Raw genomic sequence first — 18,377 nt, forward strand, 5'->3', positions numbered from 1 at the left:
TAAAGGCCTGTATTCAAAATATGCTATAATATAAGGTTAGGTGTGAAGGTATAGAGAAAAGCTTACTCTCATAAATGACCCCCCCCATCCTATTGCTTCATTGTATTTACTCATGGTTAGGCCACAGGGCAAGCTGAGGAGCTCTGACTACACGGACGCCCACACCTGGGTGCCCTATGATCTAGGACGCCTCAATGGGTGGTGGGGGCAGGGGGGTGGGGGGCTCTAGGGGGGCTGGTGTGGGAAGGGAGGGGAGGGGGAGGAGACCAAGGGAGGATACACATTCTAGGTGATACATACAGGGTATGGAACAAGATTAATAAACCACAATGAAATAATTCGGCTAGGGTAAGCATAGGAGTCAAAAATCAAGTAACAGTAAAAACTCGAAGTAGCAAAAAGAAGGGGGATGGCTGGATTAAGAATTATATCGTTGAACATCTGTGACCTTAATGACCTAAAAAAGAGGCAAACTGTTGCGGTAGGACTGCTAGCTATGGAGGACAATATAGTCTGCCTACAGGAGATACATATAGAAGGGGGACAGCAGCATCTATTAAAAACATTAGGGTACCAACTTATAATTGCTTCCACACAGGGAGGACGAACAAAAGGGGTGGTCATCCTTGCGAAAGGGGGGGCCTTCAATTTACAAGATCTATCTCCGATAAGTTTGGAAGATGGGCCATTACGGAATGTCACTACAACAATGGACAAAACATACTGACCGTATGCTCAGTCTATCGGAATGTGGGGGATGACCCAGATATTCTGGTGAGCATCTCTAATGAGCTAGTACACTGGCCTCTACCCCTGATTGTCTGTGGGGATCTCAACCTGCATTTACCAGGAGACTGGTCGCTGGGCCCCGAGTTTAAATACCAAGGGAGGAAACCGAAGGTCTTTAGGGCTTTTAAGGATCTCTGCAAGCTACATGGCCTGACTGATGGGTGGCAACTGGGAAACCCCAGGGACCACGGGTACACTTACTTCTCTCACCCACAGTCACGTCATGCTCGGCTGGATTACATGCTCATCTCGAACTCAGTAAAGGACATATGCAACGTAAGGAAGCTCCTGAGGGTATTATCAGATCATAACCCACTCAATCAATCAATCAATCAATCAAAGCATTTGTATAGGGCGCTACTCACCCGGAGGGACTCAAGGCGCTTGGGGGAGGGGGGTCCTCTACTACTCGAACAGCCAGGTCTTGAGTTGCTTCCTGAAGGCGAGGTGGTCTTGGGTTAGGCGGAGGTGGATGGGGAGGGAGTTCCACTTTTTGGCTGCCAGGTAGGAGAAGGATCTTCCTCCCGTTGTGGCTCTTCGGATGCGGGGGACGGCGGCGAGGGCGTGGTTGGTCGATCGAAGTTGGCTGGACGGAGTGTAGAAGGTCAGGCGGTCGTTGAGGTATCTTGGGCCTTGGTTGTGGAGGGCTTTGTGTGCGTGGGTGAGGAGTCGGAATGTGATTCTCTTGCTGACGGGGAGCCAGTGTAGGTTTCTCAGGTGTGGGGAGATGTGGCTGTGTCGGGGGATGTCCAGGATGAGTCGCGCTGAGGCGTTCTGAATGCGCTGGAGTATTTTCTGGAGTCTTGCAGTGGTTCCGGCGTAGAGGGAGTTGCCGTAGTCCAGTCGGCTGGTGACAAGGGCCTTGGTGACCGTCTTCCTGGTTTCGGTGGGGCTCCACCGGAAGATCTTACGTAGCATGCGTAGGATGTTGAAGCATGACGAGGAGATGGCGTTGACTTGTCTGGTCATGGAGAGGGAGGAGTCCAGGATAAAGCCTAGGTTGCGTGCGTGGTCTGTCGGTTTGGGTGCGCTGCCCAGGGCATGGGGCCACCAGGAGTCGTCCCAGGCGGAGGGCGATGATCCCAGGATGAGGACTTCCGTCTTATCTGAGTTCAGTTTCAGGCGGCTGTTCATCATCCACTTGGCTACGTCTTTCATCCCTTCGTGTAGGTTGGTTCTGGTGGTGGCGGGGTCGTTGGTGAGGGAGAGGATCAGCTAGGTGTCGTCGGCGTAGGAGATGATGTTGAGGCTGTGTTGGCGTACGATGGCTGCGAGGGAGCTCATGTAGATGTTGAACTGCGTGGGGCTGAGTGAAGATCCTTGTGGTACTCCGCAGATGACTTCGGTGGCTTCTGATCTGAACGGGGAGGCGGACTCTCTGTGTTCTTCCGGTGAGGAAGGAGATGATCCATTCCAGGGCCTTCTCCTGGATTCCGATGTTGTTGAGGCGCTGCACTAGGGTGCGGTGGCATACCGTGTCGAACGCCGCGGAGAGGTCCAGGAGGATGAGGGCCGCTGTTTCCCCGTTGTCGAGCAGAGTTCGGATGTCGTCGGTGGCTGCGATGAGGGCGGTCTCGGTGCTGTGGTTGGCCCGGAAGCTGGACTGCGAGTGGTCGAGGGATCCATTCATCTCGAGGAAGGTCGCCAGCTGTCTGTTGACAGTCTTCTCGATGACTTTGGCAGGAAAAGGAAGGAGCGAGATGGGGCGGTAGTTTTTGAGGTCGGTGGGGTCTGCTGATGGTTTCTTCAGTAGGGCGCTGAGTTTGGTGTGCTTCCAGCTCTCTGGGAAGGTGGCGGTGTTGAAGGAGGCGTTGATGATGTCCCGTAGATGGGGTGCGATGAGGGAGTTGGCCTTGTTGAAGACGTGGTGCGGGCAGGGGTCAGTTGGCGATCCGGAGTGGATGGAGTCCATCGTGCAGATGGTGTCTTCGGTGTTAATCGGGGTCCAGGCGCGGACGGTGGTTGTGGGGGGCGTTGGTGCAGTCTTGGGGAGCGTCGGCTGTGTGCTGAAGCTGTTGTGTATGTCTGCGATCTTGCTGTGAAAGAACGAGGCGAGCGAGTTGCAGAGGTCTTGCGATGGGGTGATGTCGTTGTTTCCGGCGCTGGGGTTGGAGAGCTCTTTGACGATGTTGAAGAGTTCCTTGTTGTTGTGGGTGTTGTTGTCCAGTCGTTCCTTGAATGCGGTTCTCTTGGTGGCGTGGATCAGTCGGTGTTGTTTTCGAGTTGCGAGCTTGAGGGTGGTCATGTTGTCTGTAGTAGGGTCTCTGCGCCAGGCTTTCTCGAGGGTCCGGCAGTTCTTCTTGGAGCTCTTGAGTTCGTCGGTGAACCAGGAGGCTTTCTTGGTGCCGGGTCTGGCAGGGGGGGTTTTCAGTGGAGCGAGGTCGTCTGCGCAGTTGCTGATCCACTTCGTGAGGTTGTTGGCGGCTTGGTTGGGGTTCGCTGAGCTGGCGGGAGGGTTCTGGCCCAGGGATGTGGCGAGATGGTTGGCTTCGATCTTGTTCCAGCTTCTGTGGGGGACCTGTTGCTGGTGGTGGTGGAGCGTGGTCCTTCTGAAGCTGAAGTGGACGCAGCTGTGGTCTGTCCAGTGGAGTCCGGTGGCGTGGCTGAAGGCGATGTCCTTGCTGGAGGAGAAGACGGGGTCAAGCGCGTGGCCGGCGTAGTGGGTGGGGGTGGTTACCAGTTGCTTGAGTCCGAGGTTGGCGAGGTTGTCCAGCAGGGTGGTGGTGTTGCGGTCGTTGTTGTTCTCCAGGTGGAAATTGAGGTCCCCGAGGAGGATGTAGTCGGCGGAGGGGAGGGCGTGCGGGCTGATGAAGTCGGCGATGTCTTCGCTGAATTGTGTGCGTGGTCCCGGGGGTCTGTAGATGAGGGTGCCTCTGAGGGTGGTCTTGGGGTCGGTGTGGATCTGGAAGTGCAGGTTTTCGGCGGCTGTCAGGGTGTCCTCTGAGCTGGTCGTGATGCGGATGGTGTTCTTGTGGACGATGGCGATGCCTCCTCCTGTCTGGTTGACACGGTCCCTCCGGGTGATCTTGTATCCGTCCGGGATGGCGATGGCGATGTCCGGCGCTGAGGGGGCGTTCATCCATGTTTCCGTGAGGAAGGCGACGTCTGGCGCTGTGGTGTCGAGCAGGTTCCAGAGTTCCACGACGTGTCTGTGGACGGAGCGGGTGTTGAACAGGATGCACTTCAGGTGGTTGCTGCTGGTGCTCGTCTTGGCGGGTGTGGTGCAGGTCCGGGTGCAGGAGAACTTGCAGGCTTGGCAGGTGAAGGGTCCGTGGGTGTGTCCTGGTGTGGCTCGGTGGCAGCCGGGGGTCCGGCCGTTGTCGAGTGCGTTGAGAGTGGCTGCGTCGTAGGTCCGGCGGGCGGGCTGGCATCTTCGGGAACCAGGGGATCTGGTGCTGGGCGCGGTCCAGGCACGGACGGGCGCAGACGGGCTTACCTTTGGCGCACCCGCTGCGCGTACGCATGCACTCTGCCATAAATGGAGAGTGGGGAGGGGAGGGGCGAGGGAGGAGCAGCTGGGAGGCGGGAGCTGGGTGGCGGGGGGGCAGCGGTGCGGAGATGCTGGAGGGAGCGTGGGTTGGGCCACGGGGAGCAGCAGCAGGGAGCGGGGTGGGGCAGGGGACGAGCAGAGACACGGGGCACAATAGCGACAAAAGGGTTACAGTACTAACAGCCAAGGTACAATGAAAGCAAAACTTTACAAAAATGCAAAAACTTACAGGGCACAAGGACGGCGGAACGAGTAAGCAAGAGCGGCAATACAAGTACTAAGCACGAGCAGGCACAGAGGGCAGGCAGGGCCCGGAGGCAGGGGCCGAGCTCAGGGCAGCAGGAGGAGGCCGGGCACACTCGGGGCGGGCCACGCGGCGGGAGGAGGGAGCGACCGGGTCTGACCAGGTCAGATCAGGTCAGCCACTAGAACTAAATATAGCTTGTAGGAACGGCATTCCCACTCTAAGGACTTGGACTTTCGAAAGAGCTTTCTTAAAAAATTATTAGTACTGCCGACATCTGAGAGAGTGGATACCATTATTCTTAGCAATAAACATGGGCAGCGCACCCATTGAGGTAGTCTGGGATGCGATGAAGGCCGGCATTAGAGGTGAGACCCTTCAGTTCTCAGTCAGGACTAATAGAACAGACAAACAACTGCTAGTCACGTTACAACAGAACTTGAGTAGGGCGGAGTCAGACCTGATCATAGCCGCTCAAACAAGACAGCTTGCGGATGAATTAGCGCGGGTAGCAATCACCAGAAACCGGATCTCAGAGATATTTACAGAGAAAGCAATTACCAAAGCTAGTATTTACAAAGAAAGATTGTACAAGCTCAGTGAACAAGTGGGGCATCAGCTAGCAGTCCGTACAAGGGTGGAGACGACAGCCAACATGGTCAAATCTACTAAAGACTTAGATGGTGGGCTGAGAACTGACGCGTCAGCAATCAGAGCGGCATTTCAGAAGTTCTACCAAGAGTTGTATAAAGAGCCAGAGAGGGATCAAGAAGACCTTGAGGAATATTTAGCTCAAGGGCTTGGCGTTTCCCTCGAGCAAGAGGACCAAGACAGTTTGGATTCCCCCCTTAGTTGGGATGAAATATTGCTAGCCATGAATTCATTGGCAGCTGGCAAAGCAGCAAGGGTGGATGGGATTCCAACTGAGTTCTTTGTGAAATTCTCAGACCAACTTAAAATAATCATGATGGAGCTATTTAATTCTATACTCCAGGGCGGGAAGCCACCCCCTTCTTGGTCCACCGCTAAGATTATGGTCTTCTTGAAAAAAAACAAGGACCCCCTGGAAATGGGCTCCTACCATCCTATAACTCTGATTAATGGGGACTCAAAGATCTATTCTAAACTCCTGGCGGGGCGACTGGGAACGATTATACATAAGATCGTCTCAACCCGCCAACACGGGTTTAACCCCGGCAGATCGACAACCGATCATGTACAGAGAGTGATATCTCTATTTGACTATGCTGAGACTACAGGAGATCCTATGGCCCTTATTCTATTGGACGCGGAAAAAGGGTTTGATAGGGTCTCCTGGAAGTTCTTATGGACAGCTATGCTGAACTGCAGAATCACTAGGGGATTTATTAAGGCCATCCAAGGACTCTATGTTAACCCAAGTGCTAGAGTTGCGATAAATGGGACTTTATCCAAGAAGTTTATCATTACAAGGGGAACCAGACAGGGGTGCCCCCGCTCACCTCTTTTATTTGCAGTGTATATCGATCCTTTTATCCGCAAACTTGCAAGCCACCCTCTTGTACCACCTATTCGGGTGAATAATTATGAATCAAAAATTCTAGCATACGCGGACGATAAAGTTCTAGTCACCTCCGATCCTAAAGAGGCTATTAAGATCATTGAGGAAGAGTCAAAACGATATGGTAAAACCTCCGGATATAAACTGAACTCAGGGAAAACCCAGAATGTGAACAATGATAAAATACAGATGAGGGATAATAGGGTAGTGGATCATACTGTGTATCTTGGCGTATGTATAAGCTCCAAGGTGGATAATATTGTGAAGTTAAATCTTGAACCACTATTAGGCCGCACTACAAAAGACCTGATCAGATTGGACAACCTGCATCTTACCATCGGTGGCAGGTGCAATGTGATTAAAATGTTGTTTCTACCTAGGTTCCTATATTTTTTAGAACAATTTGCCTTGAGTTCTCTCCACAATACTTTAAAACTTTTGAAACTATGTTCTCCAGGTTTATTTGGGGGTTTAGGAGACCCCGATGGGCTCTCAAATGCATTACGCTGCCAAAAGAAAGAGGAGGACTAGCTATGCCAAACTTTAAGATATATTATTGGGCAACAGTGGCCAAGTTCTGTGTGAATATGATAGTCAACGAACCTGGTAACCACCTAATCCCTACACCGCAGGAAATGATATTGGGGAAAAGACCCGAGGGATGCTTATGGCGCCATGTCAATGACAATTCATACAAGAAAATAAAACTTAAGACTATCTCTAGCATATACAAAGTCTGGATCGATATTCGTAAATCACTAGGGCTGGGGCGATATTCTTGGTATACACCCGTCAGATGTAATACCGACCTCCCAGAGATTTTTCAGGATGGGTGTATGCCCCGGTGGTTCGGGTCAGGGATCAACCAGTTGGGCTGCTTCTACACAGTAAATCGGCTGAAAAGCTTCTCAGAACTTTGTACCGAATATAATATCAGCCACAGGGACTTTTTTAAATACCTACAGATCAGAGATTTCTTGTTAAGGAAAACGGGGGGCCAAGAAAATGTCCAAATTAACGCAGCAATTGAAAACCTATGCAGCGAAACTGCTCCTAGAATAGGGGAAATCTACGAGAATTTAAATAGTACATTTCCTGATGACTTGGATAAACAGTATGCTAGTTGGCAGACTAATTTATCAGTGCAGCTAGCAACCCCGTACGTGCTCTGGAGCTTTCACAAACTTGTCTAATGTCTATTAAACTGCAAGCGCAATTTTACAAAACATTCTTCTCCTTATATTATACTCCCTATAACATTGCTAAATGGGCAACCGGACAGGGAACTTCATGCCCCTGCTGCTCTCTGTCCGAAGCTGATATTATTCATATGTTCGCCACCTGCACTACACTATCTAATCTGATACTAGAAATATCCAACTTCTTATCTGGTATATTTCACTCAAGAATTCTTATATCATCTAAAGAAATAGTGTAGGCCCATACACATGCAGGGGTTGATCTTTGTGGCCATGGCGGTTCTCAGACTTAGCATAGCCTCCTCATGGCTGGATCCACAACCACCGGCCTTCAGCCAATGGAGGGCAAGATTACTCGCAACTTGCAGTCTGGAGGTGGCCATATATAAAAATAAAGGGTTAAATAAAAGAAAGAAAGGCATGCTGATATGGGGACCATTGTCGCAGTGGATACAAGATCACTCCTAGGGGCAGAAACTATACTGCGGGGTTTTCTCTGGATTGTGGAGGGAGCTTAGGTTTAGATATATATTTATCTATGTATCCAATTGCGTTTTTCTTTCCCTGTTATTTTGTTTCTTTGTGCTCCATGTGCTTCACACTCCTTAAAATATGTTTGTAATAATTTATTCTAACATGGATATGTATCGAGACCTTGGTCTTCGGGGGTTGGGGGGATGGTAGGATGCTCTAAAAGTATAAAAACTGTGAATAAATTTGTTTTTAAGAAAAAAGGGAAATCTCACCAGGAGGAGGTCTAGCGCGTTATATTTTCTCACAAGCGCTCGTCACCTTACCGTTGGCGAACCGCTTGAGAAAAAAAACTCTGTTCTGCATCACTTTGTGGAGTTTTTTGGAACGGAGTGGGCAAAACTTTGCGAGGTCTGCCGGCAGAGCGGAATTCGCCGCCCACCCCTAGTTTTGAGGCAATAATCCATTGGACAAACTTCTAACTAGGCCCTATGTCTGCAATAAGTGTTTTAGAAGAAGTGAGATCCATGGCCTTGTGACTATCAGGTCATTATCTGACTTCTGATGAACCCCACAGAGTGAGTGCGCAGCCAGAGGGCAGTAGGGGGGCCGAAGGACAGGAAATTAGGTAAACTTGAATAAGAGAAATATGGAAAGGTAGAAATGCCGCATCACCCGTGGATAACTGTCACCTCCTCCCGCTCTGCCAAATGCCCATCCAGTCACAAAGTGGCATCCAGGGCCCCAAACGGACAACATCATGCCAGATGCCATGTAATGGTGGAAAAGGGGGTATAAAGATTAATATGCACACATCTGATGCAAGGATATGTCAGGTAAATTATAGGTTGTGATGGATTCTCTATAAGTACTAAATGACTAATATTGTTGAATATTAAATTATATGAATCAACGTTTGTTTGCCTTATCTGCGGGTATAATGTAAAGGACCGGCCTTACAGTGAACCCCTCGCACTGTTTTATACAAAAGCCCCGGAAGGAGCTGCATCTTACAGAACTTTATCTACTTTAGAAAGAACTATAGACTTGCTTATTAAAGTTGTCTTTCAGGGCCAGAACCGGGTGCTGTAAGCTTCACCATTTTCATGGAGATGGACAGATGTTATGGCGATAGTGAACCCCCCTCAACTCACAATAATGTTCCAATCTTCTAGGTTAGAAGAAACCAGAAATGCTTGAACCAAGGGAGCTGTTGAAAGTGTCAAAGGTGACTTATGAACAGCAAGGTAAAGACAGGAGTTGGTATTTGAGATGATCTTAAGTGAATAGGAAAGGAACGAGAAGTGTGTGAATGGAGTTACTTTTGTTGTATACTTTGTAAAGAGTTACTGGACATTTTGAAACCCAGCCTCATCCATCTCTTTTTCTCAAATCTGTTGTTGTTTAAATGAAATCTTGCCCATATGCGTCTATCTTAAGCTATGCCTCTAGCACTTGGGTGCTCCGTGAGCTCCCATACTTTGCTAAGATACTCTGTAAACACTGATAAATCACCTCCTTTTCAGACAATAATAAGATGTCACCTGATCAACAGAACTTTCAGTTAAATATCTGTATATGATGAAATATTCCTTGCTAAGTTTCAAAGGCGGTAAAGAAGAAGGGTGAGATTTACTAACATTTTGCGCCGTGTTTGCGTCACAAAAGTGGCACAAAACAGCGCAAAATCCTTTTTTCCTAATTTACTTTCAAGCAAATAACGTAAAATTAATGTGAAGCAGCGCATAGCACTGTGTTGCATTACTTTGCGCCATGGGGGGCCTGCCAAGGGTGGTGCATGGGCGTTCCCGCGCAACCACCCAAGGTTTCTCACGCTAAACCCAATTTACCAATTACAGTAGGTTGGGTTTAGCGTGAGAAAACTGTACCCTTTTAAACTAGCGCAAGGAAGGAGAAATGAAAGCATTTCTCCTTCCTTTTCTAACTTTTCAGGCGTGCTGCACTGTGCAACACGTATACAAAGTGGGAAAAGCTTTCCATCATGTCTCGGCATAGTATTTTGTACAGGAAGGGTGTCCTTCTTGTCCAAAACCTATGCTGGACTCACACACACACACACGCTAGCGCTCTGGTGCTAAGGTGTGTGCATGGCGCAGGGCTGCTGTAATCAGTGCCGGCGCAAGGGAAAGGGAAGGAGAGAGCCATATCTTTGAAAATATGGTGCTCTCCTGCTCCCACCCTGTTGCGCAATGAAGCGCGGCCTCACGCGGGGTGGTGGGCTCCAGTGCATTGCGTGGAGATTTGGTAAATCTCCCCCGAAATGTCTTTTACAACCAGTTAAACATTGTGAATTCTCATTCCATTATGTTTCAATTTAGTAATGTTAAATATGTTTACATCCAGCAGAAAACAAGCCTTGAATGTATGAAATGACCATCAATAATGAAGCGAATGCTGTAAATCTTCAATAATAGCAGAAATAATGAGCTACAGTATTCAGGAAAACATCAGCGCAGTCGGCGACAAAGGAACATGCACACAAACTGACAGATCCCGGATGAAGCATCAAGGGCAGTTCAGTGATTGTAAGAATCTGAGCTGTGCACCTCCATGCCACAAGATGAAGAAATGACCTTAGGAAAATTAAGGCAACAACAATAACAAATCACCTCCTACATAAACAGGTGTCCAACACCAGCTTTGATCATGGGATTGGTATGATGTGATTACCGCAGTTCTCTGTTTTCTAAAATGATGACAAGCCATCATTCAGTCCTCTATGTGAATTGTAAACTCTTTGTGGCCAAACCACAGTAACCAGAGAAAAGCACTACAGAGTGGAGCCAGACAACTGACGGGTAAAGGAAAGAGGAGTTCTTCTATCTACAATACAACAGACTGTCCCAATTTGCACCAGCAGAAGGAAGATACATCTTTATCCGCAAGCGTGCATAGCCATAATCCAATCTAAAGGCACAATCACCTACAAAGACACCTAATACGTATTAGGAGTGTGGCAAATATTTGGTGGGTATTGCATTTTATTGTTAAAACAGAAATCAAACGTGCTAAATACTGCACACTTATAAATTGTGTGAGAAAAACACAAGTGCTTGATCAGACATGTTGGTCCATCAGGAAATACAGTCATGGGATATAGACAAATATATACCCGACCCACAGACACTAACCAAGAAAGAAGAATCATACGCATGCAGCAAAAGCTTTAGTTTGTCATCACAACTCAAGCTTCATAAGCAAACATACGCAGGACAAAAACCATTCAAGTGCAGTGAATGTGTCAAGTCATTTAGTAGGTTATCAAACCTACAAAATAATCAGCGAACACACACTGGGGAAAAGCCATTTAAATGCAGTGAATGTGTGAAAAGCTTTAGTCGATTAGATCTCCTACAAAGACATCAGCGAACACACTCAGGGGAAAAACCATACCAGTGCAGTGAATGTGCAAAGTGCTTTAGTTGCTTATCAAACCTCCAAACACATAATCGAACACACACAGGGGAAAAAACATTCAAGTGCACTGAATGTGCAAATTGCTTTAGTCATATATTAAGCCTACAAAGTCATCAGCAGTCACACAAGGGGGACAAACCATTCAAGTGCAGTGAATGTGTGAAGACCTTTAATCATTTATCAAACCTACAAAGTCATCAGGGAACACACACGGGGGGAAAACCCTATCATTGTAGTGAATGTGACAGTAGTTTTCACGGCTCTTCAGCATTCAGGTATCATCAGCGAACTCACACAGGAGAAAAACCATTCAAGTGCAATGAATGTGGGAAGAGATTTAGTCAGTTATCAGACCTACAAAGACATCAGCGAACACACACAGGGGAAAAGCCATTCAAGTGCAGTAAATGTGTAAAGAGCTTTAGTCGATTATCAAACCTACAAAGTCATCAGCGAACACACTCGGGGGAAAAACCCTATCATTGTAGTGAATGTGACAGTAGTTATCGCTTCTCTTCAGCATTAAGGATTCATCAGCGAACTCACACAGGAGAAAAACCATTCAAGTGCAATGAATGTGGGAAGAGCTTTAGTCAGTTATCAGACCTACAAAGACATCAGCGAACACACACAAGGGAAAAGCCATTCAAGTGCAGTGAATGTGGGAAGAGCTTTAGTCAATTAATAAACCTCCAAACACATCACCGAATACACACAGGGGAAAAACCATTCAAGTGCAGCGAATGTGGGAAGAGCTTTAGTCAGTTATCAGACCTACAAAGACATCAGCGAACACACTCAGGGGAAAAACCATACCAGTGCAGTGAATGTGCAAAATGCTTTAGTCGATTAATAAACCTCCAAACACATCACCGAATACACACAGGGGAAAAACCATTCAAGTGCAGCGAATGTGCAAAGTGCTTTAGTCGGTTATCACACCTTCAAACACATAATCGAACACACACAGGGGAAAAAACATTCAAGTGCACTGAATGTGCAACGTGCTTTAGTCATTTATCAAGCCTACAAAGTCATCAGCGAACACACACGGGGGAAAAACCATTCAAGTGCAGTGAATGTGTGAAGACCTTTAATCATTTATCATACCTACAAAGTCATCAGCGAACACATACAGGGGAAAAACGCTATCATTGTAGTGAATGTGACAGTAGTTTTCGCAGCTCTTCAGCATTAAGGTATCATAAGCAAACTCACACAGGAGAAAAACCATTCAAGTGCAATGAATGTGGGAAGAGGTGTGGTCAGCTATCAGACCTACAAAGACATCAGCGAACACACACAGGGGAAAAGCCATTCAAGTGTAGTGAATGTGTGAAGAGCTTTAGTCAGTTATCAGACCTAAAAAGTCATCAGCGAACACACACAGGGGAAAAACCCTATCATTGTAGTGAATGTGACAGGAGTTATCGCTTCTCTTCAGCATTCAGGAATCATCAGCAAACTCACATAGGAGAAAAATCATTTATGTGCAATGAATGTCTAAAGAGCTTTAGTCAATTATCAGACCTACAAATACATCAGCGAACACACGCAGGGGAAAAACCATTCAACTGCAGTGAATGTGGGAAGAGCTTTAGTCGATTAGAAAACCTACAAGGACATCAGCGAACACACTCTGGGAAAAAACCATACCAGTGCAGTGAATGTGCAAAGTGCTTTATTCACTTATCAAACCTCCAAAAACATCAGCGAATACACAAAGGGGAAAAACCATTCAAGTGCAGTGAATGTGCAAAGTGCTTTAGTCGGTTATCACACCTTCAAATACATAATCGAACACACACAGGGGAAAAACCATTCAAGTGCAGTGAATGTGCAAAGTGCTTTTGTCAGTTATCACACCTTCAAACACATAATCGAACACACACAGGGGAGAAACCATTCAAGTGCAGTGAATGTGCAAAGTGCTTTAGTCGGTTATCACACCTTCAAACACATAATCGAACACACACAGGGGAAAAACCATTCAAGTGCAGTGAATGTGTAAAGAGCTTTAGTAAGTTATCAACCCTACAAAGACATAATCAAACACACACTGGGGAAAAGCCATTCAAGTCCAGTGAATGTGTGAAGAGCTATAGTCGGTTATCACACCTAAGAAGTCATCAGCAAACACACACAGGGGAAAAACCAGATTGTAGTGAATGTGACAGTAGCTTTTGCGGATCTTCAGCATTAAGTTATCACCAGCGAACTCACACAGGAGAAAAACCATTCAAGTGCAATGAATGTGGGAAGATCTTTAGTCGATTATCAGAGCTACAAAGTCATCAGCGAACACACAGGGAGAAAACATACTGAAAGTGTGAAGTGTGAAGGGCTTTTGATAGAAGACGCGACTAGCAGTAAAGAAGAAAAACAGATATCAGTATTTGCAGAGTTATAAAAGTGTTTGTTTCCAGAGATTGTTAACTTCCGTACACAAAGCAGAGCAACATGATGCACCAGGATACATAGTGGGAAGTTAGCACAATGTGGATTAAAAGAAATGTTAGACAGGGACCCGGAGGGTCGGCCGAGGACAGGGGGAGAGGCCTCCAGTGAGGGCCGTCTCCAGCGATCGTACAGACAAGTAACTTCCCCCCCCCACAGATGGACACCACACAAGGATACTGTTAACTCTTTTTATCTGTAGTTCTTGAAGCAAGGTATCACGGTACAGTGAGATCGGGACTCGAGGGTCCTCTCAATTCTAGTCTCTGGGAGGAGAAGGGGGTAGCGGGACAGTCTTGACACCGATCTGGTATTGAGGTGGGATGATGGGTAGCTCACAATCCTCGAGCTCGGAGTTCTGGGAGGTCGGGCCGCGGCAGCGCCAGCAGGTCCCTACGAAGATGTAGGTTGCAGAGGGCCGCGGCAGCGCCAGCAGGTCCCTAGGACGATGTAGGTTGCAGAGGGCCGCGGCAGCGCCAGCAGGTCCCTTGGACGATGTAGGTTGCAGAGGGCCGCGGCAGCGCCAGCAGGCAGGACGATGGTTCACAAGGCAGGGCTGCGGCAGCGCCAGCAGTCCGTCAAGGATGAGTTCTTCAAGGTGTCTCTCGACTCCAGGATACAACTGCCTTCCTGCTCTGGAGCTGCCCCAGTTATAGGTCTGGCCTCCTTTGATGTCCGGACCCTCGCTCTTGGAGGTCGGGAGGTCCGGGGTGAGGGAGTCCAGACACCCAGCAGGGGGGTGGAGCCAGCGCCCGGGGAGGCTGGGGGCGATCGGCACCTGGCGGGGGAGAGCCATCGACACTCGTATCTCCCATTGACCTGCCAAGTGGTCCGTTCACCTCCTGAGTGGATGGTGGTGCCGGGATGTCGGGGCCTGGCCAGGCCCAGGGTTGGGGTCGAGCTGAGGCCGCGTGGCCTCGTGGTGCAGGGTCCAAGATGGCGGCTGGGCCGGGCAATGGTGCTGGTGGTGGCCCGGGCCAGTGATACAGAGATGTCCGGGAGCAGGCGTCCCCTAGGGGACGGGTTGCGGGTTGCTTCTGTGGGTCGTCTGGGTTGTTCTTCTGGTGACACCGGGGGAACCGGTGTCCAGGCTCTGTCATGCGGGTAGGGGGCGAGCCCTTCACGAGGCCTGTCCAACATGCGTCCTCCCCAGCTGAAGGCGGGGAGAGTCACCCATCCTCTTGGGGACTCTCCTCGTCGAGGCGGAAAAAGCGTGACAGGCCGTCCGCGTTGGCGTGGTCTTGGCCAGGGCGATGCTCCACAGTGAAGTCCATCCCCTGCAGGGAGATGGACCATCGCAACAGTTTGGGATTTTCCCCCCGCATCTGCGTCAACCATTGCAGGGGTCGATGATCGGTTTGTACCCGGAAGTGGGTACCGAAGAGGTAGGGCCGGAGCTTTTTGAGGGCCCACACTACTGCAAAGGCCTCCCGTTCGATGGTGCTCCAGCGCTGTTCTCGGGCCAGCAGGCGTCGGCTGATGAAGGCCACTGGCTGGTCGACTCCCTCGGGGTTTAGTTGGGAGAGGACTACCCCAATGCCATGGTCTGAGGCATCCGTCTGGATGATGAACTCACGGCTGTAGTCGGGGGCCTGGAGCACATGGGCGGTGCACATGGCGGCCTTCAGTTTCTCGAAGGCCGCTTGACAGTCCGGGGTCCAGTTGACAGTTTTGGGGTGGTTCTTGGATGTGAGTTCCGTGAGGGGCCCCACAATGCTGCCATAGTCCTTCACAAACCGTCTATAATATCCGGTGAGCCCCAAGAAGGCTCGGACCTCGGTTTGGGTGACCGGTGGTTGCCAGGACTGGATGGCAGCGATCTTGAGCTGGAGAGGGGCCACCAGACCGCTCCCCACTTGGTGCCCGAGGTAGGTCACAGACCCCTGGCCAATTTGGCACTTGCTGGCCTTGATGGTGAGGCCGGCCTGTTGGAGGGCGTGCAGGACTTCTCGGAGGTGGTGAAGGTGGTCTGTCCAGTGGCGGCTGTACACAGCGATATCGTCCAGGTAGGCGGCGCTGAATTCTTCGAGGCCCGCCAATACCTGGTTCACAAGTCGTTGGAAAGTGGCGGGGGCGTTTTTCATGCCGAATGGCATTACTTTGAAATGGTAGTGACCATCCGGTGTAGAGAAGGCGGATCGTTCTTGGGCTCTGGGGGTGAGGCCGATCTGCCAGTAGCCCGCTGTCAAATCGAAGATGCTCAGGTAGCGGGCAGCCCCCATGCGGTCAACCAGTTCATCTGCCCGGGGAATGGGGTGAGCGTCGGTTCGGGTGACAGCGTTCAGGCCCCGATAGTCGACGCAGAATCGGAGCTCGGGGGTGGTGCCCGGGGCAGCAGCTTTGGGGACCAGTACGACTGGGCTGGCCCAGGGGCTGTCGGATGGCTCGATGACTCCGAGTGTGAGCATTTTGGAGACCTCATCTTGGATGCAGGCGCGCACCCGATCTGGCACTCGGTACGCCCGGTGTCGGATAGGGGAACTGTCCCCAGTATCCACATCGTGAAGGCACCAGGGGGTGACCCCGGGGGTGAGGGAGAACAGGCTTGCAAACTGCAGCAGGAGGGCCCGACAGTCTTGGCGCTGCTCCGGGGTCAGGGCATCGGAGAGTCGGACCCCGTCCACCGAGCCATCTTTCTCCCGGGTCCTCAGTAGGTCAGGGAGGGGCTCGGAATCTTCCTCTGCCCCACTATCTGTGGCCATCAGTAGGCTGAGCTCCGAGCGGACGAAGTGTGGTTTGAGTCTGTTGGCGTAAAGGACCCGGAGGGGGTTCTGGGGGGACTCCATGTCGATTAGATAGGTGACAGGGCCCTTGCGCTCGACCACCTTGAAGGGTCCTGTCCATTTGTCCTGCAAGGCACAAGGCTCGATGGGAGACATTACCCATACTTGTTGACCAGGCTCGAACTCGATGGAGGAGGCATGTTGATCGTACCATTTCTTCATGTCCTCCTGACTGGCCTCGAGATTGGTTTTAGCGAGTTCCCTGAATCGCCGGGTCTGGTTGCGGAGAGTCAGGAGGTACTTATACACGTCCAGAGGGGTCTTAAGGGGGGCCATTTCCCATTCTTCTTTAACCAGGCTGAGGGGCCCCGGACAGGGTGTCCGTACAGGAGTTCGAAGGGGCTGAAACCGACGGATTTCTGGGGGACTTCTCGGTAGGCGAAGAGGAGGCACGGGAGCAGCACATCCCACTGGCGACGCAGGGGTTCCTCCAGCCCCATGATCATCCCCTTGAGTGTGCGGTTAAACCGTTCGACCAGTCCGTTTCCTTGCGGGTGATAGGGGGTCGTGAATTGGTACGTGACCCCGCACTGCTGCCAGAGAGATTTCATATATTTGGAGATAAAGTTCGTGCCTCTGTCGCTGACGACTTCCCGGGGGAATCCTACTCGGGAGAAGATCCCCATTAGGGCTCGGCCTACCACTGGTGCTGTTACGGTCCGAAGAGGAATGGCCTCGGGATAGCGGGTGGCGTGGTCCACCAGGACCAGGATGAATCGATGCCCTTGTGCTGTTTGGGGGTCCAGGGGCCCCACAATGTCTATTCCCACCCGTTCGAACGGGGTGGTTACGACGGGGAATGGTTGCAAGGGGGCTTTGATTTTTCGGCCGCTCTTCTCGCTGGCCTGGCAGGTGGGGCATGCTCGGCAGTGATTGGAGACGTCATTTCGCATTTTGGGCCAGTAAAAGTGGGTTACCAGGCGGTTGTACGTTTTGTCTTGCCCCAAGTGCCCAGCAAGGGGGACATCGTGTGCCAAGTTCAAGAGGAAGTCTCTGAAGCGAAGGGGCACGACCAGTACCCGACTGGTCCCCAATTCTGCAATTCTCTGCTCGCTGTATAGTAGGTCATTGTCCCAATAGATCCAGTGGGCCCCTGCGGGGTCTCCTGCGCTCTGGGCGAGTGCTTGCTGTCGGAGTCCCTCGAGGGAGGGACAGGTCTTCTGCTCCTGCCGGAATTGTTCCTGGGTGGGTCCACCCTCTTGACGCCACTGAGCCAGTTCTGGAAGATCTTGGAGCGGAGTGGGCCCTTCTTGGGTTTGCTCTGGGGGATCAGTGCTGAGGGTGGCTTCCTCTGGGTTGATCGGGGGAGGAGGTGCTGGCCATTCGGGTTCTTCGGGTCTGGGGATGGCACGGGCGGCCATGGACCGGGTTGTTATGCACGCCCAGTCCGGGAGGCCCAACATCCCCAGGTGTTCTCTTCTTTCAACGGCCGCCCACGGGGAACTCTCGAGGTCGTTTCCCAGGAGGCAGTCCACTGGGGCATCATCGCGGACCGTCATTTTTAGCATACCGGACACTCCTCCCCATTCGAAGGGGACGCAGGCCATCCGACACAGGCTCTCTGAATTGTCAGCTGATCGGACGGGGCAAAGAACGTTTGGCAGGATTTGTTCCGGGGTCACCAGGTGACAGCAGACTGCCGTCACACTGGCCCCGGTGTCGCGTAGGGCTTCGGCCTTGCGCCCATTTATGTTCACCCACTGGCTGTATTTTCTGGTGTTGGCGGGTAGGGGAGCCCGCGGAATCATGTCTCTCTTCCCCAGGCAGGCCAGGGTCATGGCGGCAGGTTCCCACTCGGGCTGTTCCTGCTCGTACTCTTCATACTCTTCGGAGTTTTGCTCTTCTCCTAGCGCGGCGGCAGCGACCTGGCGGGGCACTGGGGTCTGGTTCTTCGGGCAGCTCGGGTCGCTGGCATAGTGTCCGATTCGCTGGCACCGGTGGCAAGTAACGTTGGCTCGGAACCCTG

General features: G+C 50.8%; 1 protein-coding gene across 1 annotated transcript; it reads left to right on the forward strand.

Annotated features, from left to right (window-relative positions):
- The first annotated feature begins 10,817 nt into the window (after positions 1-10,817).
- Positions 10,818-13,496, forward strand: LOC147738084 (uncharacterized). The gene is made up of 2 exons (XM_086925027.1): positions 10,818-13,296; positions 13,369-13,496. Exons 1-2 carry the CDS (start codon positions 10,818-10,820, stop codon positions 13,494-13,496), a joined length of 2,607 nt encoding a protein of 868 aa, XP_086781153.1.
- The last annotated feature ends 4,881 nt before the right edge of the window (positions 13,497-18,377 follow it).

Source organism: Lissotriton vulgaris, chromosome 1_1, assembly GCF_964263255.1.
Source record: "Lissotriton vulgaris chromosome 1_1, aLisVul1.2, whole genome shotgun sequence".
Taxonomy (NCBI): Eukaryota; Metazoa; Chordata; class Amphibia; order Caudata; family Salamandridae; genus Lissotriton; species Lissotriton vulgaris.

Bases quoted from the DNA above. Each gene is read 5' to 3' on its own strand.
- LOC147738084 (XM_086925027.1), top strand. From the start codon at position 10,818: ATGTTGGTCCATCAGGAAATACAGTCATGGGATATAGACAAATATATA. The intron at 13,297-13,368 runs GTCATCAGCAAA...GCGGATCTTCAG, and splicing joins TCGGTTATCACACCTAAGAA to CATTAAGTTATCACCAGCGA.